At 34.2% G+C, this 21,300-nt stretch overlaps 1 protein-coding gene across 6 annotated transcripts in view; it reads left to right on the forward strand.

Annotated features, from left to right (window-relative positions):
• GABRG2 (gamma-aminobutyric acid type A receptor subunit gamma2) overlaps window positions 1-21,300 on the forward strand; it is a gene marked incomplete at both ends in the record, with an annotated part of 94,449 nt that overhangs the window by 5,913 nt on the left and 67,236 nt on the right. For 5 of the 6 annotated variants that reach the window (XM_080698269.1, XM_080698270.1, XM_080698273.1 and 2 more), the window contains one exon: window positions 19,089-19,240. In XM_080698269.1, coding sequence (XP_080554395.1) covers window positions 19,089-19,240 — 152 coding nt within the window. The remainder of the gene's footprint in view (window positions 1-19,088; window positions 19,241-21,300) is intronic. The other variant, XM_080698272.1, reaches the window with a different exon arrangement.

Here is a 21,300-nt window from a genome sequence, read left to right on the forward strand (position 1 = left end):
ATAGGACAGAGAATCCAAGACTTTTAAACCAGCTGAAACTCATCTATATTACCTAATTGGATGGTTTTATATTCTGACATTATTTTTATGATCACCATAGTTTAAGTTGGAGTTGTTATTGTTAACTGCAGAAGATAATACTTAAAAATGAATGATATGAGTTTTTTTGAAGAAGGAGAGGTGTATAAAATTTTGAAATGTTAATTTTTTTAGCATTTAAAAGTATCTATACAATAGATAAGGAATTCTATCAAGGATGATGAAATAAATCAATTCTGTAATATGGCATTATCTCTACAAAACCTCAATTTATGAATCAATAGCTGGTTTGTGCATTTTTCTTCCACTCACTTTTTACCCAATAGTCTGTGTAAACACAAGACCTCCAAGCTATATGCATGGATATAGATCTATTTCTTACTATCCCCTCCTACTGATACATCTTCTCTGCCTTTGGCAATTCAATGTATATATATAGTCAAATAATATAGTCAAGAAGAAAAACTGTGACTATTATGTTTATCAGCAGTGAGCTGCAATGATTTATAGAAATATTAATTTATTTGTAAATATATGAATAAAATAGCATTAAATTTATTTCTAGTTATATATACTATTAAAATGAATTCATTTGGAACTTTTTAGTATTAAGTGCAAAACACAGTATATTTGGCTTATAAAAATACATATGGGAGATTTTAGAAACATAAGGTTTTTAGGTATTGGAAAGGAAATGCTAGTAGTTATATGTCAATAACTTGCCAAATGTTTTAAGCCTATTTTCATTCACTATTCTCAAGTATTCTATCAAAAAAAGCCAATGAGATCTCAGGGAATCATTACTGAACATGGACAGAGTCATGAGTTCAAGGACATACCTGTAAATCTAAACTTTAACATAATGCTTCTGTCTCACAGAATTATATTAAATATATTTTTAAAATATTACATAAAAGGCTGAGTGCATATGTATTTCTCCTCCAAATGAAAAAGCAAATAAAGAATTTTTTGAATTGGAAGATATATTCAGATATATTTTCTCTTTTTTATTTATTTTTTATTTTTTATTTTTTTGGTGGTACTGGGGTTCCTGGAAGCCCTTCTACTTCCGGGCTACACTCCCAGACCTATTTTATATTTTTGAAACAGGGTATCTTACGCCAGCATGGCTGGCTTTGAAACTGCGGATCCTCCTGTATCCGCCTCCCAAGCGCGGGGATTACAAGTGTGCGCCACCACGCCCGGCTTTATTTTCTCTTTTTTAATAGAAAGATGTTCTTCCCAATACCTCTTAGTAAAGAAAATTTAAAGGGATGAATTTTAGAGTTAATAACCACATCTAGATGAATCTGAGTGAGAATTATCATTTTATTAAGTAATCCTCTCCTTTTAAGTGCCTCTTTGTGGATAGAAATCTGTATTCCTTATTTTTAATCCTTTTTGTTTTTAATAAGACACATCTTAACCTTTTAAAATTTTGTATCTACAGAATTAATTATTTTTGGTTCAAGTCCATAATAAATGTCTTAAATAATAATTTAGATTACTTAAGTAATTCCCTCAGAAAACCATAGTTTATTTACCAAATTATTGGACACTTTAAAACTCAATTTTTTTTTTAGTTTTTCCTATAACTAAGTAATTCCTATAAACTAAACTATCTTATGGAAGTTTCCTAACACTGCAGATAAGATTGTTTTATATCTATAAGACTTTTCATTGACATGTTGACATATGTGATGCCCTCCTCTAAAATGTGGAGAGTACATGATAACAGAATTGTAGCCATGTTTAGATGTTAATATTAATTCAAAGATTTTTAATTTCATGCTTTAGCTTTTGAGATGATGCTTAATCTGTCTGAATTACTCCATGACTGATTTATTGAACCAGCTGTACTTAGGAAGGTATGGCATAGAAAGTACGTTCTTCTTCAAGCATTTTCCTTATACTTGACCAATATCTCTGATAAATTCCAAAGGTTTCCCATTCACTTTAGGGTTTAAAATAATTTCATTTTTCTGGGATTAAAATCTCATTAACTCGATCTTAGAATCTCCTATTCAGTTTTATTCTTCCTCTCTTCTCTGGTCAGGTCCAACTGAAGACTTTTGCAGACTGAATCAATTTTTAAAATTTTTTTTTATGCTCTCCCAATTTTTTGTATTAAGCTGCTTTATTTCTTCAAGAATAGGGTAGAAGGAGAGAAGAGAGTGAGAAGAACAGAAAGATTTTAATTTTTACTATTTTCTGACAGATGCTGAAAGGCTGAGTCATTCATTCACATGTGGGGGTGGTAGTGATTACATGGGTTCTACGGAGGCCATTTTCTTTATCTTTCCCCCTCCTTCTGAATCACACTATTTTTTGACCTGGAAGGTAATGTGTGAAGAATGAAATTGTAAGGCCTCCCTCAACTTCACTTCAAAAATATATCCACCCTGACGCTGCTAGTATTGCTACATTAAACAGGCTATCTTTGTAAGATGGTCCAGTGTGGCTGTCTTTTTAGTATCCACTTAATTAATAAGGGAAAATAAAATATACAAACTCAAATAAAATTACCAATGAAATTAAAGAAATGAAGGTCTTTCTTGCTTAGATTCACAGTTAAAAGTCCTGCATGCATGAATGAATGTACATCCTTGGATCCTACTACAATGCATAATTCTATCACACCGATAACAGTTTTAAAAAACGGACAACGAACCTTCATATTTCTCCAGGAATAAAACAGGCAACAGCAGTCAATAGGATATTCACAGTATAGAGAAAGCACGAGCCAAATTTCCCTAAGATCATTTCCTCTTTCATCTTTTCATTCTCTTCCTCCTCTGCTTCCTCCTCTGCCTACTCCTCCACATCCTCATCCTCATCCTTCTTGTTTGATACTGGAAAATGAGCCCAGTTGTGCTCTGCTTTCGAATTAGACCACCAGATTTATTTTTATTTTTTTATTTTGAAACAGAGTCTCAGTAAGTTGATGAATTTGGCATCAAACCTGTGATCCTTTTATCTCAGCCTCCCATGTACTAGGGTTGCAAATTTATGCCATACCTGGCTGGGTTGCCTACATTCTTTCTCCCCTATCCTAAGATAGCAGTGGATCAAAGCACCTCCATAGGAATATAAAGTATAAAATTGCACAGTTCTCTCTACTCTTAGGTTAATAATTGGCTTCTGGAGCTCCTATCTCATTAAATCATTAAACTTCTATTGCACAGATGTAAAGCAGGTAAAGGAGAAGGTACTCATGACTGATTTGTGGCCTTTTTGAGCAAGCTGTGCCCTTTCTTAGCAGTCTCCCACATTTATATTAAATGAGACCACAAAATCTATTACCTATTTTTCTCAGGTTTGGAATTCCAGGCACAATAATAATAAGGAACATTTTATTTAATGTACTTCTGTTCCATATGCAATGCATGTCTCAGAAATATCAATGGTATAATTCACATCCCTCAAGTCTTTGCTTGAATATCAACTTCTCAACAAACCTACACTAGCCATTCAATGTTATATTACAAACACCCGATTTCTCTTATCTTCTGTGTTCTACTTTCCTATAGTTCTCAGTTATAGACATGAGTCAGTGATAAGACTTTTTATTTTTACTATGCTGTTTTAGTATTTTTGAAATTTATTTTTTCTCAACTAGAAACTAGGATCCATGAAATATAAGAGAATGCTATAGAAAATGCTTTATTTCTTCTGACATTTGTTTTTTTAAAGAAAGAAAAATGTTTCATCTTTTTCATAGAATCTGCTTGAAGTCAACTGTATATGGCTGCCAAACACAAACAAACATAAAATTAAACCATCAGTTCCTAGATGGGGTGTGCTACTTAAGAACTTGAGCTATGAAGACACACTGGGCCAGTACTCACATGCCTAACGTTTTTATCTGTTACTCAGTAACCCTCAGCCAACTTATTTAATCTCACATTGCCTCTGTCTATTCATATACAAAGGGAATATTATGATTATATTTTGAGCACTAATTGCCATCATACATATTAGAGACTTGACATAGAGTAAACATTTCTGACCTGACACTGTTGTTGTGGCTATTGTTATTGTGTTTTTTTGTTTTGTTACTACTACAGATCATTATTTATTTCCTAGGTATATCCTAGAGGCATAACTAACCTCTCTACTCTTGTTAAGCTCTAAATCTGGGGAGCCTACCAAAGATAAATTTATTTTTCTAATTAGAAAACTTTTAGTAATTCTGCCTCTTGTTTTTTTTCTTTTTTTTTCTCCCTTTTTCTTTTTGCAGTACAGGGGATGGAGTCCAGGGGCATTCTACTTCTGAGCTACACACCCAGACCTGCTTTTTATTCTTTATTTTGAAACAGAGTCTCACTGAGTTGCAAAGGGCATCATTAAGTAGGAGCCGAGGCTGTCCTTGAACCGCAATCCTCCTGTCTCAGCCTCCCAAATGCTGGGATTACAAGCGTGTCCCACCACACCTAGCTCAGCCTCTTGCTTTCAATAAGTAAACTAAAATAAGCAAATTGGATAAAAGTCTTTTATTTTCTATAATTCTTATATTTCTAATTAATTTTTAGCACACCATTTCTGTAAACATAACATCTCTAACAGTATGAATTAAGACTTAGTGGGAACATATTTACCATTACATAAGATTTCTTCCTGAGGATAACTTTCCTAACTACATGAAAAAAAAATTTTCCCCTGAAGATGCTGTTTAGCCATTGATATTGAGTTGCTAAGCAAAATTATTCAACTCATTCAGAGCAAACTTAGGTTACTAGTCTTAAAGGTGAAACGTAGTTTGTTCAGAATAAAAAGAAAGCAGGCTATTGAATCTTCTGGAAATAATGAGAAAGGAGAAAATACAATCTGGTATTTTTCTATTCAAGGTCATGGCTAACCCTAATTTCTCTGTGTGTCTCATAGATCTGATGATTTAAAAAAAATCCCATCATCAAGATCACTACATCAACACCCAAAATAACTTTCTGGTACCAGTTTCAATACCTTCCAATTCATTCACCACATAACTGAGAGACTCCTCTTACAAACTATACGTTCAAATAGAGACATAATTTAGATTCAACGAATTGCTTAAAGTTCAATGTGCAGTTAGATGAATTTCTTCCTACTTTATCTTATCTGCCTTTCTTCTGGCTCATATCAACATTGACTATTTTTTCTTGCTTGTCAACTACATATTGACAAAAATAACAGGGTGTGCACTTTTTCTGCCTAGGTTCTTTTGTTCAACGTAATGTTTTTTATTTTATTTTGTTGGTACCAGGGGCATTCTATCTCCAAGCTTTACTTCCGGCCTATTTTTAGTTTTTGTTGTGAAACAAGGTCTCTCTAGGTTGCTGAGAGTCTTGATACTTGAGGAGGCTATCCTTACACCTGTGGTTTTCCTGTCTCAGGTGCTTTACTACTGGGGTCAATGTAATGTTTTTGAGACACTGATGTTGCTCACCCCATGAGGGGGTTTTATTGCTTTATATGCCATGGTATAGGATATAGCGTATGTATCTATTCTCTTTTTAGTGCTTCCAGTTTGAGTTCATTGGGGAGGGCTACCATAACATTACTGTGTAGTTTGTCTCCATGGTTTTTTTGATGAAATTGCTGAGGCATAAAATAAAGATAACCAAACAACTTTTCCAGTGCATCACAAAGTTGCTCCATATTCTTATCATTTTTTATATCATCTGTCTTAGCAATTGTTACCTGTTGACATAACCAATTATCCAAAAATTAGCAACTTAAAGTAGTAAATGCTTTTTATTTTAACGTTTCTAAAGAAAAGAAATACAGAAGCAATTTAGCTAGGTGATTATGGCTTAGGATTTCTCATGAGATTACAGTTAAGTTATTAAAGAGGGTTCTCCTGGTGCTAGAGAAGTTACTGATTCTAAGCTACTGATTCTAAGCTTACTTCAATGTGGCAATGAAAAGAAAGTAAGCTTCTATTCCTATGTTATAGGCTCTTCATGAGTTTGGAGATATGAAGGAGAGAGAGAGAGAGAGAGAGAGAGAGAGAGAGAGAGAGAGAGAGAGGAGGGAAACAGAGAGAGAGAGAGAGATTTCATAGCACAAAATTAAAAACAAACCACTGTACTACTTTATCAATAATTTTAAGTTTTTAAGCTTACTTTCTTTATGTTTCAATATCAGTAAATTTCAGAAGAATCTCAGGTCAGAGACAATTTTGGAGGCACAGCTATATGAATTTTAGCTTCTATATAAATTCTATTAAGTATTAACTTCTTACTCCATCCCCAAAAGAATATCCTCACCCACCTTGTTTTTAGTTACCACTATTCCCCATCTGTAACTCTACAAAGTGCTCTGCTATTCATCGCTGAAGATTCTTTCAAGAATACCATATAAATAGAATCATGTAGTTCACATGTAAGGTACATATAGCTTACTGAGGTGGCAAATGAATACATCTTAGCTATTATTTATTAGGCAAATTTAAACCACAATTTGAAATATCTACATTCCTATTAGAATATGTAAAATAAAAACAATGCAGACAAGAATGAACATTAGGATATATGTGGAACAACTGGAATTTCTCACACATTGCTAGTGGAAATATAAAAAGATACAGAACACAAGTTGGCAATTTCTTATAAGATAAAATGTCCAACATACTGCTCAGAAACTTTACTCCTAAATATTTACACGTGATAATTTAGAAACATGTTTAAGAATAATGGCTTTAAACAGTAGTGATTATCTAGCTAACATTGTTTTTCAACAATGTTAACATAAAATGATCACATTATATTTCCTAGACAAATTAAGTTTCCTTTATTTTACTTAATAATATATAATTAATTGTATTTACCATGATTTTTTCAGTGCTTATATGTTTCGCTTTTACAGTGCTGGTGATTATGTACCTGAATATATTGGAAATATTAGAAAAAAATAAGAGAGAAGATGGGAGAGAAGAGCATAGATTCTATAGAAAACTTACAATTTGTGTTGCAGGCTCTTGAAAAAGAGAATGATGCATTACTCAGAAAAAGCAGTAGTAGCTGGGTGTGGTGGCGCATGCTTATAATCCCCGTGCTTGGGAGGCTGAGACAGGAGGATCGCACAGGTTCGAAGCCAGCCTCAGATACTTAGTGAGGCTCTCAGCAACTTAGTGAGGCCCTGTTTCCAAATAAAATAGAAAATAGGTCTGGGAGTATAGCCTGGAGGTAGAAAGCCTCTGGGTTCTACCCAAAGTACCATAAAAAAAAGAAAAGAAAAAGAAAAAGCAGTAGTAAAGAACACAATTATGTCATTTGCAGGAAGAAGGATGGAGTGGGAGAATGCTATGCTGACATACAGTTTTAAAAGGTCAGAGGTTGTATGTTTTCTCTCATATATGAAAACCAGAGAAAAAGTAGGAAACAAAAGGAATTCAGATTAAGGTGGAGAGAAATCGGTATAATAATCAAAGAAGGTGGGAGAGGAAAGGGAGGAAGGGGGAAAAGAGGCTTAGAAAAAATAGTTCAAAAATGCTATATCCATATGTAAAGGTGTCACCACCAATCTGACAAACACGTATGGGAAGGCGTAGAGCGGGGCAGAGTGCAGAGAAAAACATAGCAAGTGTGTGTGCATGTATGATTGTATCACTTTGAGCAGGACTATGTTGTATGTTTACAATGCATACAAGTATATTTTTAGAAAGAAATAAAGCAATAAATTATCTTGGTGTTTCGTTGAGGTACTCTTTCCATAATATGAATTCATAAAAATAAATTCATAATACAAATTCATTAAAATACTTCCAGCCCAAGTGAGTGCTAAATAATATAAACTTGTCAATCTATAAGGGATATAAATAGCCTTTTTCTAATATGGAAACTTTTTATTAGCCTATGAAGCCAACATGCCCATTTACTTAAAACATAGTTAAACTTGGAGTGAAGATGAGAAATTTAGAATTATTTAAAATTTCTGTGGGACCTTTTTTTTTAAATAATGTTTCAGAATTCTTGGAATAAGAATAATTTTGGACTTTTCAAATATATTCCTAGAGCACTAACTTGTGTTCACCCTCAGTAGAGAATTTAAAAAATAATCATTCTAAGAGCTGAGGAATTTTATTAATGAAGTAATATGGTAGTTTCTAGTTAATGGTTAAATTGGTATTGAGGCCTCCATTTTTGTCTTTGTGTCTTTCCTATCCTATCCACATCTCCCAATCCATGAAGAACCTACATCATTTTTCCTATCCCTAGTTAACAGATTATAGTTTGGACTCTTCTCTGCAAAACGTAGTTACAGATGAAAAGAAGCACAAAGTGCTTTGCTGATATCAAAACAATTCTCATTTCTTTGTGGAAATTAAACAAATATCTGAACATCTAGAAAAAGATAACACTTAAAGAAAATTGCAAGACAATAATAAAACATTCTCACCAAGTAGGGCATGACTAACCTGTCTGTCAGCACCTCCAGCTTGACTTGAAGGTTACACCTATCAGTGTGCTTCTGTATTCACTTAGATATCTCAATTTCTATGGGTAAGAGACATATTTTCTTCTAGGATAAAAATGTTTTGAGGAGCTAATAAAACTTTTGGTTCCCTTTATAGCAAAAAAAGGTCATGCTCATAAACATGCACATGTTTTCAAATATTTGCAAGGAGCCCACAGATGGAGTATACAAAATCTGTGCATTTTGAATAGGAAATAAATACATGAATAAACTGTCTTGAATTTAGGATATTTTAAAGGTCGCCGAGAGCAAGTGTATGAAAATGAAGGTCAGTTTTATACCATCATTATCTCCTCCTCCTTCTCTTCCTTCTCCCCCTCTTCCTACCCCTCCTCCTCTGCATTTTACTCAGGGGAATTCGACCTCTGATTTACGCTCCAGCCCTGTTCTATTTATATTTTGAAATAATGTCTTACTCAGTTACTGTACACTGGCTTTGAACCTGAGATGCTCCGGTATGGCCTGTAAAGTACTATATCTTTTAATATAATTACTTTACTGAATGCAATTAATAAAACTAAAATCCTGAAAAGTTAATGCAATTTTTCATAATAGAAGATAACTGAAAAATAAATGTAATTAAGCCAGAAAAATGCTATCAAGGTTTAATTACATATATTTGTCTATCAGCTGTGCTGGGTTTGTTATTGCTCTCTTTACAAAGGAAATTAGTAAATGGAGAGAGGGACTACAGACATATTGCAAATAAACTGAGATTTTTTTAACCTGGATATAATTAGATATGCTAAAAGAAAATTACAAGGTGAAAACTTTCAAATTATGTTTTTAAATTCTTTTAATGCTGTGCATATGGGACACTTAAGATTGTCTTGTGTTGTAGGGACAGGTAGTCTCAGCTTTCATAATAGGATGCAAATTTTGAGGATGGTACTATTTTAAATTTCTAGTTTACTCTGAAACAGTATAGTAAGTGACATCTGAATTGGCTAAGAGCAGTTTCCAACGTGCTTATTTATTCTCAGCAAAGAAAGAAGAAATTCCAGGTGGCTGTGTCTTGTTCTTTCTATAGCTCTTAATTTTCTCCATACCTTAGAATTAACTGAATACCAATGTCCCAGACCTGTTCAATCAGTATCTTAAAAGGCTGACCATCAGCACTGGCATTTTCATAAAGTCCTCCAGGTAATTTTAACATGAAGCCAGGGTTAAGAATCCAGCAGTTAACATTCAGTGCGTATTGGACACTGTATACTCTTAATGTTTGATAGTCATCATATAAAAGAAGAAATACAAAGTATTTTCTTCTTAAACTATTTCTTGGTGGTAAACAATCACATCCTTCTCTGACATTAGCTTTTCAGTTTTGTTTATCTTTGTGTTAAAAATGGTCTTGGATTTTTTTTTTTTTACTGTCAGAATATAATGTGGATTGCAGAGTCCATGAGTGTTTTAGGAATGAAGGAGATGACCTCTCATATTAATTCAGCTTGTAACCATCCTATTATTATATTCTAATAGCAATACTAGTGTAGTTGATAAAATCTGACTTCTCATAGGAAAAAAATTCTGTGTTAGGTCCAGATACTCATGGACATACTTCACAATGGTGTCTTAAAAATTCCTTATCAGTGTACTGTATGTAGGATGAGCTATCCTATTTACCTAAAATCATTTGGGTTATGTAGCCTTAGGTTAAGTGGAAAAAAGTCTCCATAACATCTTTTCTATTACAAAAAATTCCTATTATGAAATAGGAAACTGAAAATACTATATTTGTCATTTTTGTAAGTAAGCACATTATATTACTTCATAAATAAGTGATATTAGAAATATACCAGTTAATGCTAATAAATTACCCATTGATGCTAATTGCAATTCACCATCCACATGTTTATATCATTCCTTATTCAACAGTTATAGGCAGTTGTGATGACTTTAGAATTGATTTCTCATGTTAGCCTTGACCTTGTTTCAGTTTATTGAAAAAAAATATTTTCACTGCATTTAATTTGAGTTTTCTCTTGCAGAGAATCAATAGTATTTAATAAAGGGAATAATAACAAACATGAATAACACACCGGCAGTAGCCTGTTATAGAAACAACTTATCTAAATATTGGCTATAATTGTTTCCTAGACAGGAATATAAAAAGAGGTTATCCATTTTACTAAGTTAATTTTCACTAACATTGAGTCTTCTTTAAAAATAACTCATACGTTCCTTGATTCATTCAACATTTTGAAAACTGCAAAGATCAGGGAAAAGAACATTGTTGAGGCTAGAAACAGTTCTTGCCCTTAGGGGCCTGATGTTCTGCCTCTAACCTTGACATTTAAATTTAATTATTTTAACCTTTTCTTGGTTGTTACTAGGAAGTAAACTGCACAAAAGTGCATAAGACATAAATAGAGCCCAGTGAGTTATCACAAATTGAAATAGAAACCCATATAATCATCAACCAGTCTGAAAATAAAGTATTGCCAACACCCCTGAAAATGTCTTTGCTGCTATCACACTTTTCTTCTTTCTCTTTCCTCAAAGTAACTGCTGTCCTTACTTTGAATACTATAGTTGTTTTTTCCTGTCCCTACATTTCATATGAATAGTATATTTGTATATAGGATGTAGGTACAGTGTCTTTGCTCAGATTTTTACTTCTCGGATTTATTTTTCTGCATGCAGTAATCATTCACAAGCTATATTAATGTATAATTTTTAATTGTGGTAATATAAAATATTGTTCCATTCTATTGTTGATCTAGGTTTTATCCATTTCTACAACTAATCCAATAATGCAACTGTGAACTTTCTTTTTCTTTTCTTTTTTATTTTGGTACGAGGATTAGATACAGAGTATTCTACATCGAAACTAAACCCATCATCCAACTTTATGTGTTATTTTGAAATAGGGTCTTACTATGTTTCTGAGATTGACCTCAAACCTACAGTCCTTCTGCCTCAGCCCATTGAGTACTTAGATTACAGAGGTATGTGTGCTACTCCCCAGTGCAACTGTACTTTTTCATGTGCATCTTTTAGTCGACATGTACATGCATTTTAGTTCGGAATAAGTCTTTGGAAAAAAATGTCTGGGTCATAGAATATACAGATGGCCATCATTAACACACAATGTCAACATATTTTTTCTTCCAGCAGTGTATGAAATCTAGTCACTCCACCTTCTTCCACTTCTATTTGAGAAGGGTTAAAACAGACAAATAGCAGTAAAACACATTAAGGTGCAAACCTAGAGAAAAAAGACTTTAGGAGTAGTGTACTAGAACATGCACTCACGTTGGTGACTTTCCTTCTATCACATGCCGTTGTCCAGAGTGAGCATGAGGCTGCCTTCTCTGCATTTTTCTTCACTACCTTCTCAAACTCCCAAATTTCTGTTGGTATCTGTGAATACCCCAGGCTTTTTCAGGGAAGCTGATTCTGACTTTGAGACGAGCAGTAGGAGAGATAATTAGACTAAAAACCTCAGCCTATTTTCATCCTCTCCCTATAGGTATTGGCTTCATATGTATGATCTCAACCAGACTGGTGGCACACAAAACGAGAGTTTCTGGTGGCTTTTGGAAAAAAGAGCATTTCACTCTTTGTGAGAGAGCTCTCATAAGTTCACCTATTATTTATGAATGCAGACAAGGAAGCCTGGCAAGGAAGGGTCAGTGCCAGCAACCTGTGACCACATTGTTCAGCCAAGATTTGATTGAAGCTGACACCATGAAGAACAGAAGAGAAAGTGTAGATCTGAGTTTTTAGATAGGCAGTGAAAAAGCTGAATTAAAGCCTCCTGAAGCCCACCCTACATCATTCTTTATAATTATATGTGTTGATATTTTCCATTTCAGTTTGAATATACTGATACCTGTAATCAATATTCATCTTATCTAAAACAACCCCATGAATTTTTACTTGATATGGGATATCTATGGCTTGTTAATAAAATAAATTTTTATTTTATATACTAGAATATATTCACATATATCTGAAAACTGATCTAGTCAAATAGACAAATGTATTAAAATGTCAAAGAACTGAACTAGGCATGAAGTAAGAAAATCATTCTGATAGGACAATTTACTCTCAGAATGTTTTTCTTTCCTGCTCATTTCTACCTTTTTTGCAACTACACACTCGTGTGTCCACACACACATACACACACACACACACACACACACACACACACATACACACACACACAAATGGAATAGCCTTCTCGATAAGTACTGCACAGGTCACTTACAGGCCTTGCTGAGAGGTAGAGAATGCCACAGGCTACTTAATGGTCCACAAAAAAGAACTACTCATAATCCAGTTCTCCTGTTCATGAAATACCACTGTGTCCTGGTTCTCCTGGAAGTAAAGAATGGTGTCCCCATCCCAACCCCACACACTGAGTTCTCTAAGTCCTCTGGGGATGTATACTCCCTTCTCTACTTGCTCCTGCACAAAGTCCTTCCATAGTAGAGGCCAGAGGGCACCATTTGATATTAACCCGCTTATCAATGTGCCTTGTTCCTGCCAGTGTATTGCTATCACATCCATTAAGAGAAATTTCAAGCTTTGTTGTTATTCCTCAATATGGGGAGATCAAATCATTGGGATCTTCAATGGCGAGTTTATAAAATTCAGATATTATTTACCTTGTGCTGAAGGTGCCATATTTTCTATTGAGCTCAGGGATAAACTAATTTATCCTCCTAAAGGAAAATGAGCTAAAGGAGTTCTTTATTTTAGATGATCTTATTGTTTGATGCAATACAGTACCAGATTCTTTGGTCCCAATTTAATTTTAAAATCTTGCAGCATAATGATTACACCTTTTGTTTTGGCAAATTAAAGTGTTTAGTTGTAATTATAATTTTGTATCTTCACATGAAAAATGAAGATAATTATAAAAATGTCAGTTGTGTGTGAGTGTGTGTGTGTGTTTGTGTGTGTGTATGTGTTGCTGGGAATTAAATCTAGGGGCATTCTACCTTTAAGCTACATCACCAACACTACTTTATTTTTTTTATTTGGAAATATAGTTTCCTTAGTTGCTGAGAGCCTACATTGCTGAGACTAGCTTTGAACATGTAATCCTCCTGTCTCAGCCTTCCAAATACTGGAATTACAAGTGTGCACTCCCATGCCTAGTTGGAAAAAAAGTGTATTAAGAATTAAATAAGCCAGACATGGTGGCACACACTTGTAATCACAGCATTTGGGAGGCTGAGACAGGAGGACTGTGCAAGTTCAAAGCCAGCCTCGGCTACATAGTGAGGCCTTTTGCAACTCACTGAGACCCTGTTTCAAAATAAAAATTAAAAAAATAGGGCTGGGAGTGTTGCTTGGAGGTAGAATGCCTCCGGGTTACATTCCCAGTACTGCAAATAAATAAATAAGCATTAAATGAGATAATAATTTAATTCTATAAGGTTGTTTCTATATAAAAGTGAATGTTTAACAGTAACTATTTTTCATATAATTATTTCTCTGAAGAAAACCAATTAACAAAAATAATTCTGTCTAATAATCTCATTGAAGTACATGCTCATGAAATATGGAATTTATTAACGGAGATAAACAATAGGCACATCAGTAAGTACGTATCATGATAAATACTATGAAGCAATCAGTTTTCTGGTTGGAGCACATGAAGGATAAGGTGGCCAAATAATGTAGACAATACAGTCAAGTCCAGCCTTTGGGAGAAGATGCTGTTGAGTTGAAATTCCAAAGATAATATGGTATAAGATATCCTAAGTATTAGGTTGAGCGATGGAACACAGCAAGGGTGATATTTGGAGAGGGACGTGTACACAAACCACTGTGGTTTGGCCTGGTTTCTAGAACTCAGCCAGTTCTAAGGTAGCATGATGATGTGAGATGGAGACCTCCCACTAGTACTGATGGATTTGGAGTAAGACTCCACTGGACTCTACATGAGATGGGGAAGGAGCTGTGGAGCAGGGTCCCCGTGAGTGTGGCTAAAGAAAGGAATAAAGGCTTATAAAATATACACAGTGGTATTAACAGCTTAAAGGTAACATTAGCAGAGGAAAATACCCAATGTACAGGAATTTCTAAGATAAACATTAAACGGTATCATTTTTCTGTCATATTTATCTTGGGAGATAAATCTTGACATATAAAATGCCCACATGTGATTGATTTTACCTATAAATGTCAACCCAAACTGTACCAACAAAACATTAATAAAATCCATGTTATGAAAGAGTAAAATGCTCGTGATTTAAAAATATTCAGAGCATCAAAATAAATAAGCTTTTTTATTTTTAGTTTAACTACCTTTCTTACCCATGTTAGGGAAAGAAAAATATATATTGTCTTTAAGATGCATTTAGTGTCAATAAATTAAAGATACACCAATCAAATGGTAACTTTTTATTTCTCATTTAAATGTTTGTTCTTCTGCTATGCTGAGAGTGCAAGGTTTTTAATCCACCAGACATAGAACTTTATAAAGTCTATGAGAATCTGAAATACTTAATGAAAATGTAAAAATCCAGAAAATACATAGTCTCACAGTGGCAAACATCCAAAAATATGTACCACAATTCATATATTTAGAATATTTTACATAATATTAGGCAAATTCTCGATGAATAATGTCTAACTAGTGTGTTTTGTTTTATAAGCTCCTTCTATTCTCAAATAAAAACAATTTTATTGATTTTGAGGTGAGTTAATCTTTATAATTATATCTAAACTCAATGTATATGTGAAACTGTACAAACAGAAATAAAAATGAATAATCTAATTTATAGCATGGAGATCACAATTAAGAAGATCTACGGCAGGAATCAGAAAATTTGTTTTGTTAACCCATGTCAACACACACACACACATACACTTTCACACTCTCATACACACATAGCCAAGAGTAAGTTTCATTGTAACCACTCTATGACAGACATTCTCAAGTGTTAGTATGTACATGAATGTCTTGTGGAACCTGCTATAATAAAGATTCTGATTTGGGAATCTGGGTGGACCCATGGATTCTGTATTTCCAGGGATTCCCAGGGAATGCTTCTGCTTCTGGTCTGTCTCTTGGACAGATGGCTTTGTAACAATGTTTTGAAACTTTCCAGAAATGAAAAGGTCATTAACCTTTTCTAACATCATCTCATAGAGTATTGTCTAGATGACCTCCAAAATGTTTTTATTATGGCTATTTGAGAGTAACTTCAATTTCATTTATTTCCCTCAATAAGAATATTATTTTAAACTAAAGACCACCACGATTACTTGCATTAAGATAAGTGTCTTTTGCCAGAAGGTCAGGTTTGCTAACACACACACAACAGTCAAGACCATTTTACTGAACTGCCACCAGTCTACTTCTGCCCAGGCATTATTAAGACATGTACCATTTCAAGGAGGCCTCAGCAAATGGCCAGACTTCATTATCCTCAAATAAAATAGTCTGCCTACAAATGCAGAGGTTCTAACTTCCGGGTAAGTCCAGAGAAAGAAACAGCCAACCTTGAAAGAAGGAGGTTCTTTTTATAAAAGCCAAATTTAGAAACAATTCCAGATTATGAATCAACCTCTTTAATTTAGATCTCAGCTGGGAGAGTTGTAGAGAAGAAAAACTCTTATTTATATGTAATACAGGGGCTCATTATTTTTTCTTCCTGGAAAGCATCTGCTTTTAGTTTCACTCAGCTCATATTAGATAACACTCTTGTAGTAGCATCTATGAATTTACTTACATGGTTGGAGCTCTTTTATAAATCCAACAGTGATAACTTTATAATAATAATTTTAAGGGACCGGTTTCCCCCATGCCAGGCACTGTGCTAAGTACTTAATAAGCATTATTTTAATCTTGCACAAGAATGTGAAATGAGTGCTAGTATTTTTTAAAGATATTTCAGACTTAGCAAGGTTAAGTAACTTGTCCAAGGTCATAAAAGATATAAGACATGAAATCAGAAAACAAACCTAGTACTTTCTAACACCCACAGATATGTTCTTGATTTTTTTCTCTGTTTTCAGCCTTCTGTAGCTAAGTAGACATCTTGAAGAGTGAAAAAAATATCTGTAACTATACTTCTATATAATCTACTAGACTATTCTTTTGGCATCCAGTTAGATGACTCTGAGAAAATCATTGGTGCAAATCTGGAAAATAGCATTAAAATATGCCCTATCTTTTAATTTTATATATTGTTTGATCCCCTGATAGTCTGACAGACAGTTGTAATAAAAGGAACACATAACCAGCACATTTGGCTTATTTATTTGTTAGGATGAAGAGGTACTCTAACCAAGGAAAAAAAATCATGTTAAATATCCCCAACCACTAAATAAAACAGTAAGTTCCCTATGTCTGACAGATGAGAGGGGGGGGGGGAGAAGCGGAGAGGGAGAGACTTTTCAAAAAGGTACTTTTGCAAGAATGATTTCAATGATAATTAAATTCCATTATTATGACATTTGATGGGCTCAACATATTTTTTCTCTTTGAGTTAAATAAATTAAAATTTTTCTTGCCAGAGGTCATTTTCTCTCCTTGAACTATCAAGATTTGGGGAACTAGATTTGCACTCTATTAGAAAAATTTATCTGTACTCTGAAAAAATGGACTGAGTCTCCAGAGGGATTTTCCTAGCAGAGAACTAGTCTCTTTGCCAGCAGTGAGGTCATTCCCTTTGAAAGCAGGTTGAACATTACCCAGCCCATTCTACCTGCTGTGGGACACTATTAAATAAATGTTTGTTTAAGGATTCTACGCTCACTGAAGTGTATGATGTAAACCCTGGCTATTTTATATTTTTCTACATGTGTTTATAGTGCTTCTTATAGCATTAAAATAATTAAAGAGATGACTATAATCTTTTGCTAAATTGATCCATATCGGTGATTACACTTAAAATTTCATCTTCTATCCTTATTTATTTTGTAGTATTGGGGAAAGGCTTTTCTACATCCGGGTTATACTCCCAGACTTATTTTATATTTTTTTTGGAAACAGGGTCTCACTAATTTGCTGAGAGCCTCACTAAGTAGCTGAGGCTGGCTTCAAACCTGTGTGATCCTCCTGTCTCAGCTTCCCAAGTGCTGGGATTACAAGTGTGCGCCACCATGCCTGGCTATCCTTATTCTTATCCACACTAATTAACATTTTCTACAATATTTAGTTATCTAAATATTTGTAGGTATATATACATGTATGCATATTCACATAAGTATTTATGTGTATATAAGCATATATATGCATACATGAGAGTATATATATGCATAAACACACAAATATTGAAGCTATTTATGTATGTACACATATATCTTATATATATTTACATATATATATATATACATATATAAAATAGCTACATTATGGAGTATGTAAAATGTATCAATGTCTGAACTATGATTGAAAATGGTGACAATGGGTTTGAGTCTCTCTCTATATTCATATATATGGTAATATAGCTCATATATACATAACATACATATAATGCATTTATATACTCATATATATGGTAATGTAGCAATTTCACATATTAAATTCTTCTATACCATATATTCAGAAAAGTAAACTGAAGTTAGAGATAGGGGAATTTATTTTAAGCTTATATTTTTTTCTTCTTAAGTTTTATCCTAAACTACAGATTCACAGAGTACTGATAAAAATGACAATGGGAGATTTTGCCAAGTTTTGTGTTTCTCTGGGTCTGGGAAATATAATTGTCCTATGCAGGGAGAAGAAGGGGTTAGAACTTACCTGAGGCAGAGGCAAAAGTAATCTATAGCAAGTTCACTCCTACAAATTCTTCCTTACTTTACTTCCATCTGAACTGTGTGAGAGGGTTTCAGACAGGTTTGGCCATATGAAACTGGACAATATGAATATTACCTAAGTCTTTGATTAGTCAAAATAGGGAATTTTATTTATATGATTATAGTATCCAGCCACTTGTGTAAAATTCCAGCTTGTGAACATTTGCTATAATAGAGGGCAACTTAAAGGTCTACAAGTACATTTTTCTTTTTCACGGTACCAGGTTCTTAACAATCTAAGAAAAATGAACAGCCCTTGGCTTCAGTGCAAGTTGGGAAAAAAATACACAAATACACATGCCCTGGGGGAGGCAAATGCAGCAAGACTAAGCCCTCCTTAGTAATTCAATAGAGGTCTGTGAGAGTGAATCTAATTTTCACTCTCTTACTTTCATTAATAAGTTGGGACAAGTTAACTTCTCACAGGAGGAAGAAGGAGACATTATACCTGAATTCTTAGACTACATTATGATAATTTAAGCATCATCTTCACACTAATTTTTTCTCTTAATATGTCCTTTATGAGTCTGGGCAGGTGGTTAGGAAGAACATCAAATATCAGAAAGGCAAAAATAAATGATAGCACATGGTTTATTTATAGATGGGAGGGCAGAGCACTTTGGAAAACCAGACAGAACATGTTAGTATATTTTAACTCATCTGTACAGTTTAAATAATTAGATTCCGAATCAGGTGAACATTTTTTGCTGTTTTATACATTCCTATAATTTTTCCCATTTCTCCTTTGCTGCCAATGATTTGAGGTAGGAGTGAAGTTGGGTGTAGTCTATGTTGTTCTTGACCAATATTTTTTGTTTCCTTAGCTTTACTAGCCAAAAATCTGATGATGACTATGAAGATTATGCTTCTAACAAAACATGGGTCTTGACTCCAAAAGTTCCCGAGGGTGACGTCACTGTCATCTTAAACAACCTGCTGGAAGGGTATGATAATAAGCTCCGGCCCGACATAGGAGGTATGGCTAAGCATCTGTGGTGTGCTACAGTGAGGGACACAAGTGTGTCTACTTAATTAGAAGAAAACATCAGCATATTTTAAAAGACAGAAAGATTTAATTGATACTTCTGTTATGTTATAAAAATAAATAAATAAGCCAGGCAGGTGGTTCATGCCTATAATCCCAGTACTCAGGAGGCTGAAACAGGAAGTTCATAAGTTTGAGGCTAGCCTCAGAAACTTGGTAAGATGATGTTTTAAATTAAAATATAATAAATGGATGGGGATATAGCACAGAGGGAGAATGCTTCTGGGCTCAATTCCCAGGACCAAAATAAATAAATGAGTAAGTAAAGCCGGGTGTGGTGGCGCACGCTTGTACTCCCAGCATTCAGGAGGCTGAGACTGGAGGATCTTGGTGCGTGGACAGCCTCACATACTTAGCGAGGCCCTCTGTAACTCAGTGAGACCTGGTTTCAAAATAAAGAATAAAAAATAGGGGTGGGGGTGTAGCTCGGAGGTTGAATGCCCCTGAATTCCAATCTCAGACCCGCAAAAAAACAAGAATAAGTAAGTAAGTCAGTAAATAAATAAATTAATTAATAGTATGTAAATAGCATCCAAATCTGTGGATTGGAGAGGTAGTGATAAGTTCAGTACTGAAAAGATACTATTTTTCCAAAGGAAGTTTGAGAACTAGAAATTTAAATTTTCCTAGATAAGCAAAAACTCTGAAGTGTGACAACTTTTTATGAAATATCATCAAACAACAAAAATAATATAATAGCTGTGAGGATACAGTGGTTTATTGGTTTATAACAAACAAGGACAAAAATACAGCAGCACACAACAAAAACCACTTATTTACCATTTCACTGGGGGATGGGCTGATCTTGACTGAGCCACAGGAGGGCCACTCATTTAAGAGGGTGGCACTCCAAGTTGCTTTCATTTTACTTCTACAAACCAGCACACTAGAAAGGAGCAAGGGAGGAAACAGAAACTCCTAAGGCTTAATGCCTAAGCTTCAGATTGACATGGTTACTTCTGTCTGTATATTATTAGCCCAAGTGAGTCTGGTCAAGCCCGCAGTCCAGAGGCAGAGGAATGGCTTTGCTGAGAGGCAGGCAAGAGAGTAGTGGATGCCTTTTCTGAATTCGATCCACCTGAATTTTGATCCAACACAGTTTGAGCATAGCACTTTCAAGGAAAATGAATAAAGATGAGAAAAATGTGAGCATTGAACTGAAGCTCAGAATGATATGATGAATTTTTGTTCATTAAATGTTTAATGAAAATGGAACGCATGCATCTGACCATGGATGTTATACTACAGGTTTTTAATATCCGTCCTCCCTGACAAATAGATGTATAATGGGCTCCCATATGGTTTTCTAATATTATTCGTGCAGCCACAGCAGCTAATAAATCCTTGCGGAAGATTGATCTGGGCTTGGCTAGAGGTGTGTGAGGTTAAAGTGGTTGGATAAAGAATCAGCCGGCATGAACATTTCGAAAACAATTCATATCACTTATAGTTCTTTAAGTCCATTCCACATGCACAATGTCAGAAAGTAATTATATTCTATATGGATAAAGGCACGTTAAAATATTCAAATAGATAGCTGGGTGTGGTGGTGCATGCTTATAATTCCTGTGCTTGGGAGGTGGAGACAGGAGGATCGCACTGTTGGAAGCCAGCCTCACTGGCTTAAGAGACCCTGTTTCCAAATAAAATATAAAATAGGTCTGGGAGTGTAGCCCAGAGGTAGAAGGGCTCCATCCCCAGTACCACAAAAAAATGAATTTATATATATATATATATATATATATATATATATATATATATATATATATATTCAAACAGATTCCAAAGTTTGAAGGGAAAAGTGATCAAATTCACAATATCTGAGAGAACTCTACAGATAAACCATGAGTAATTCCTATATTTTTATATGCTTTTAAAAGGATAAATGTCAAAACTCTACTATGCTCGCTTACTGTAATTACATGCTTAAAAGGAGCTATTTTTGAAAATGATTAATCAAATGTAGTGAATTAGTTATTGAATAAAACACT

The sequence above is a fragment of the Muscardinus avellanarius genome (assembly GCF_963383645.1).
Source record: "Muscardinus avellanarius genome assembly, chromosome: 7".
Lineage (NCBI taxonomy): Eukaryota > Metazoa > Chordata > Mammalia > Rodentia > Gliridae > Muscardinus > Muscardinus avellanarius.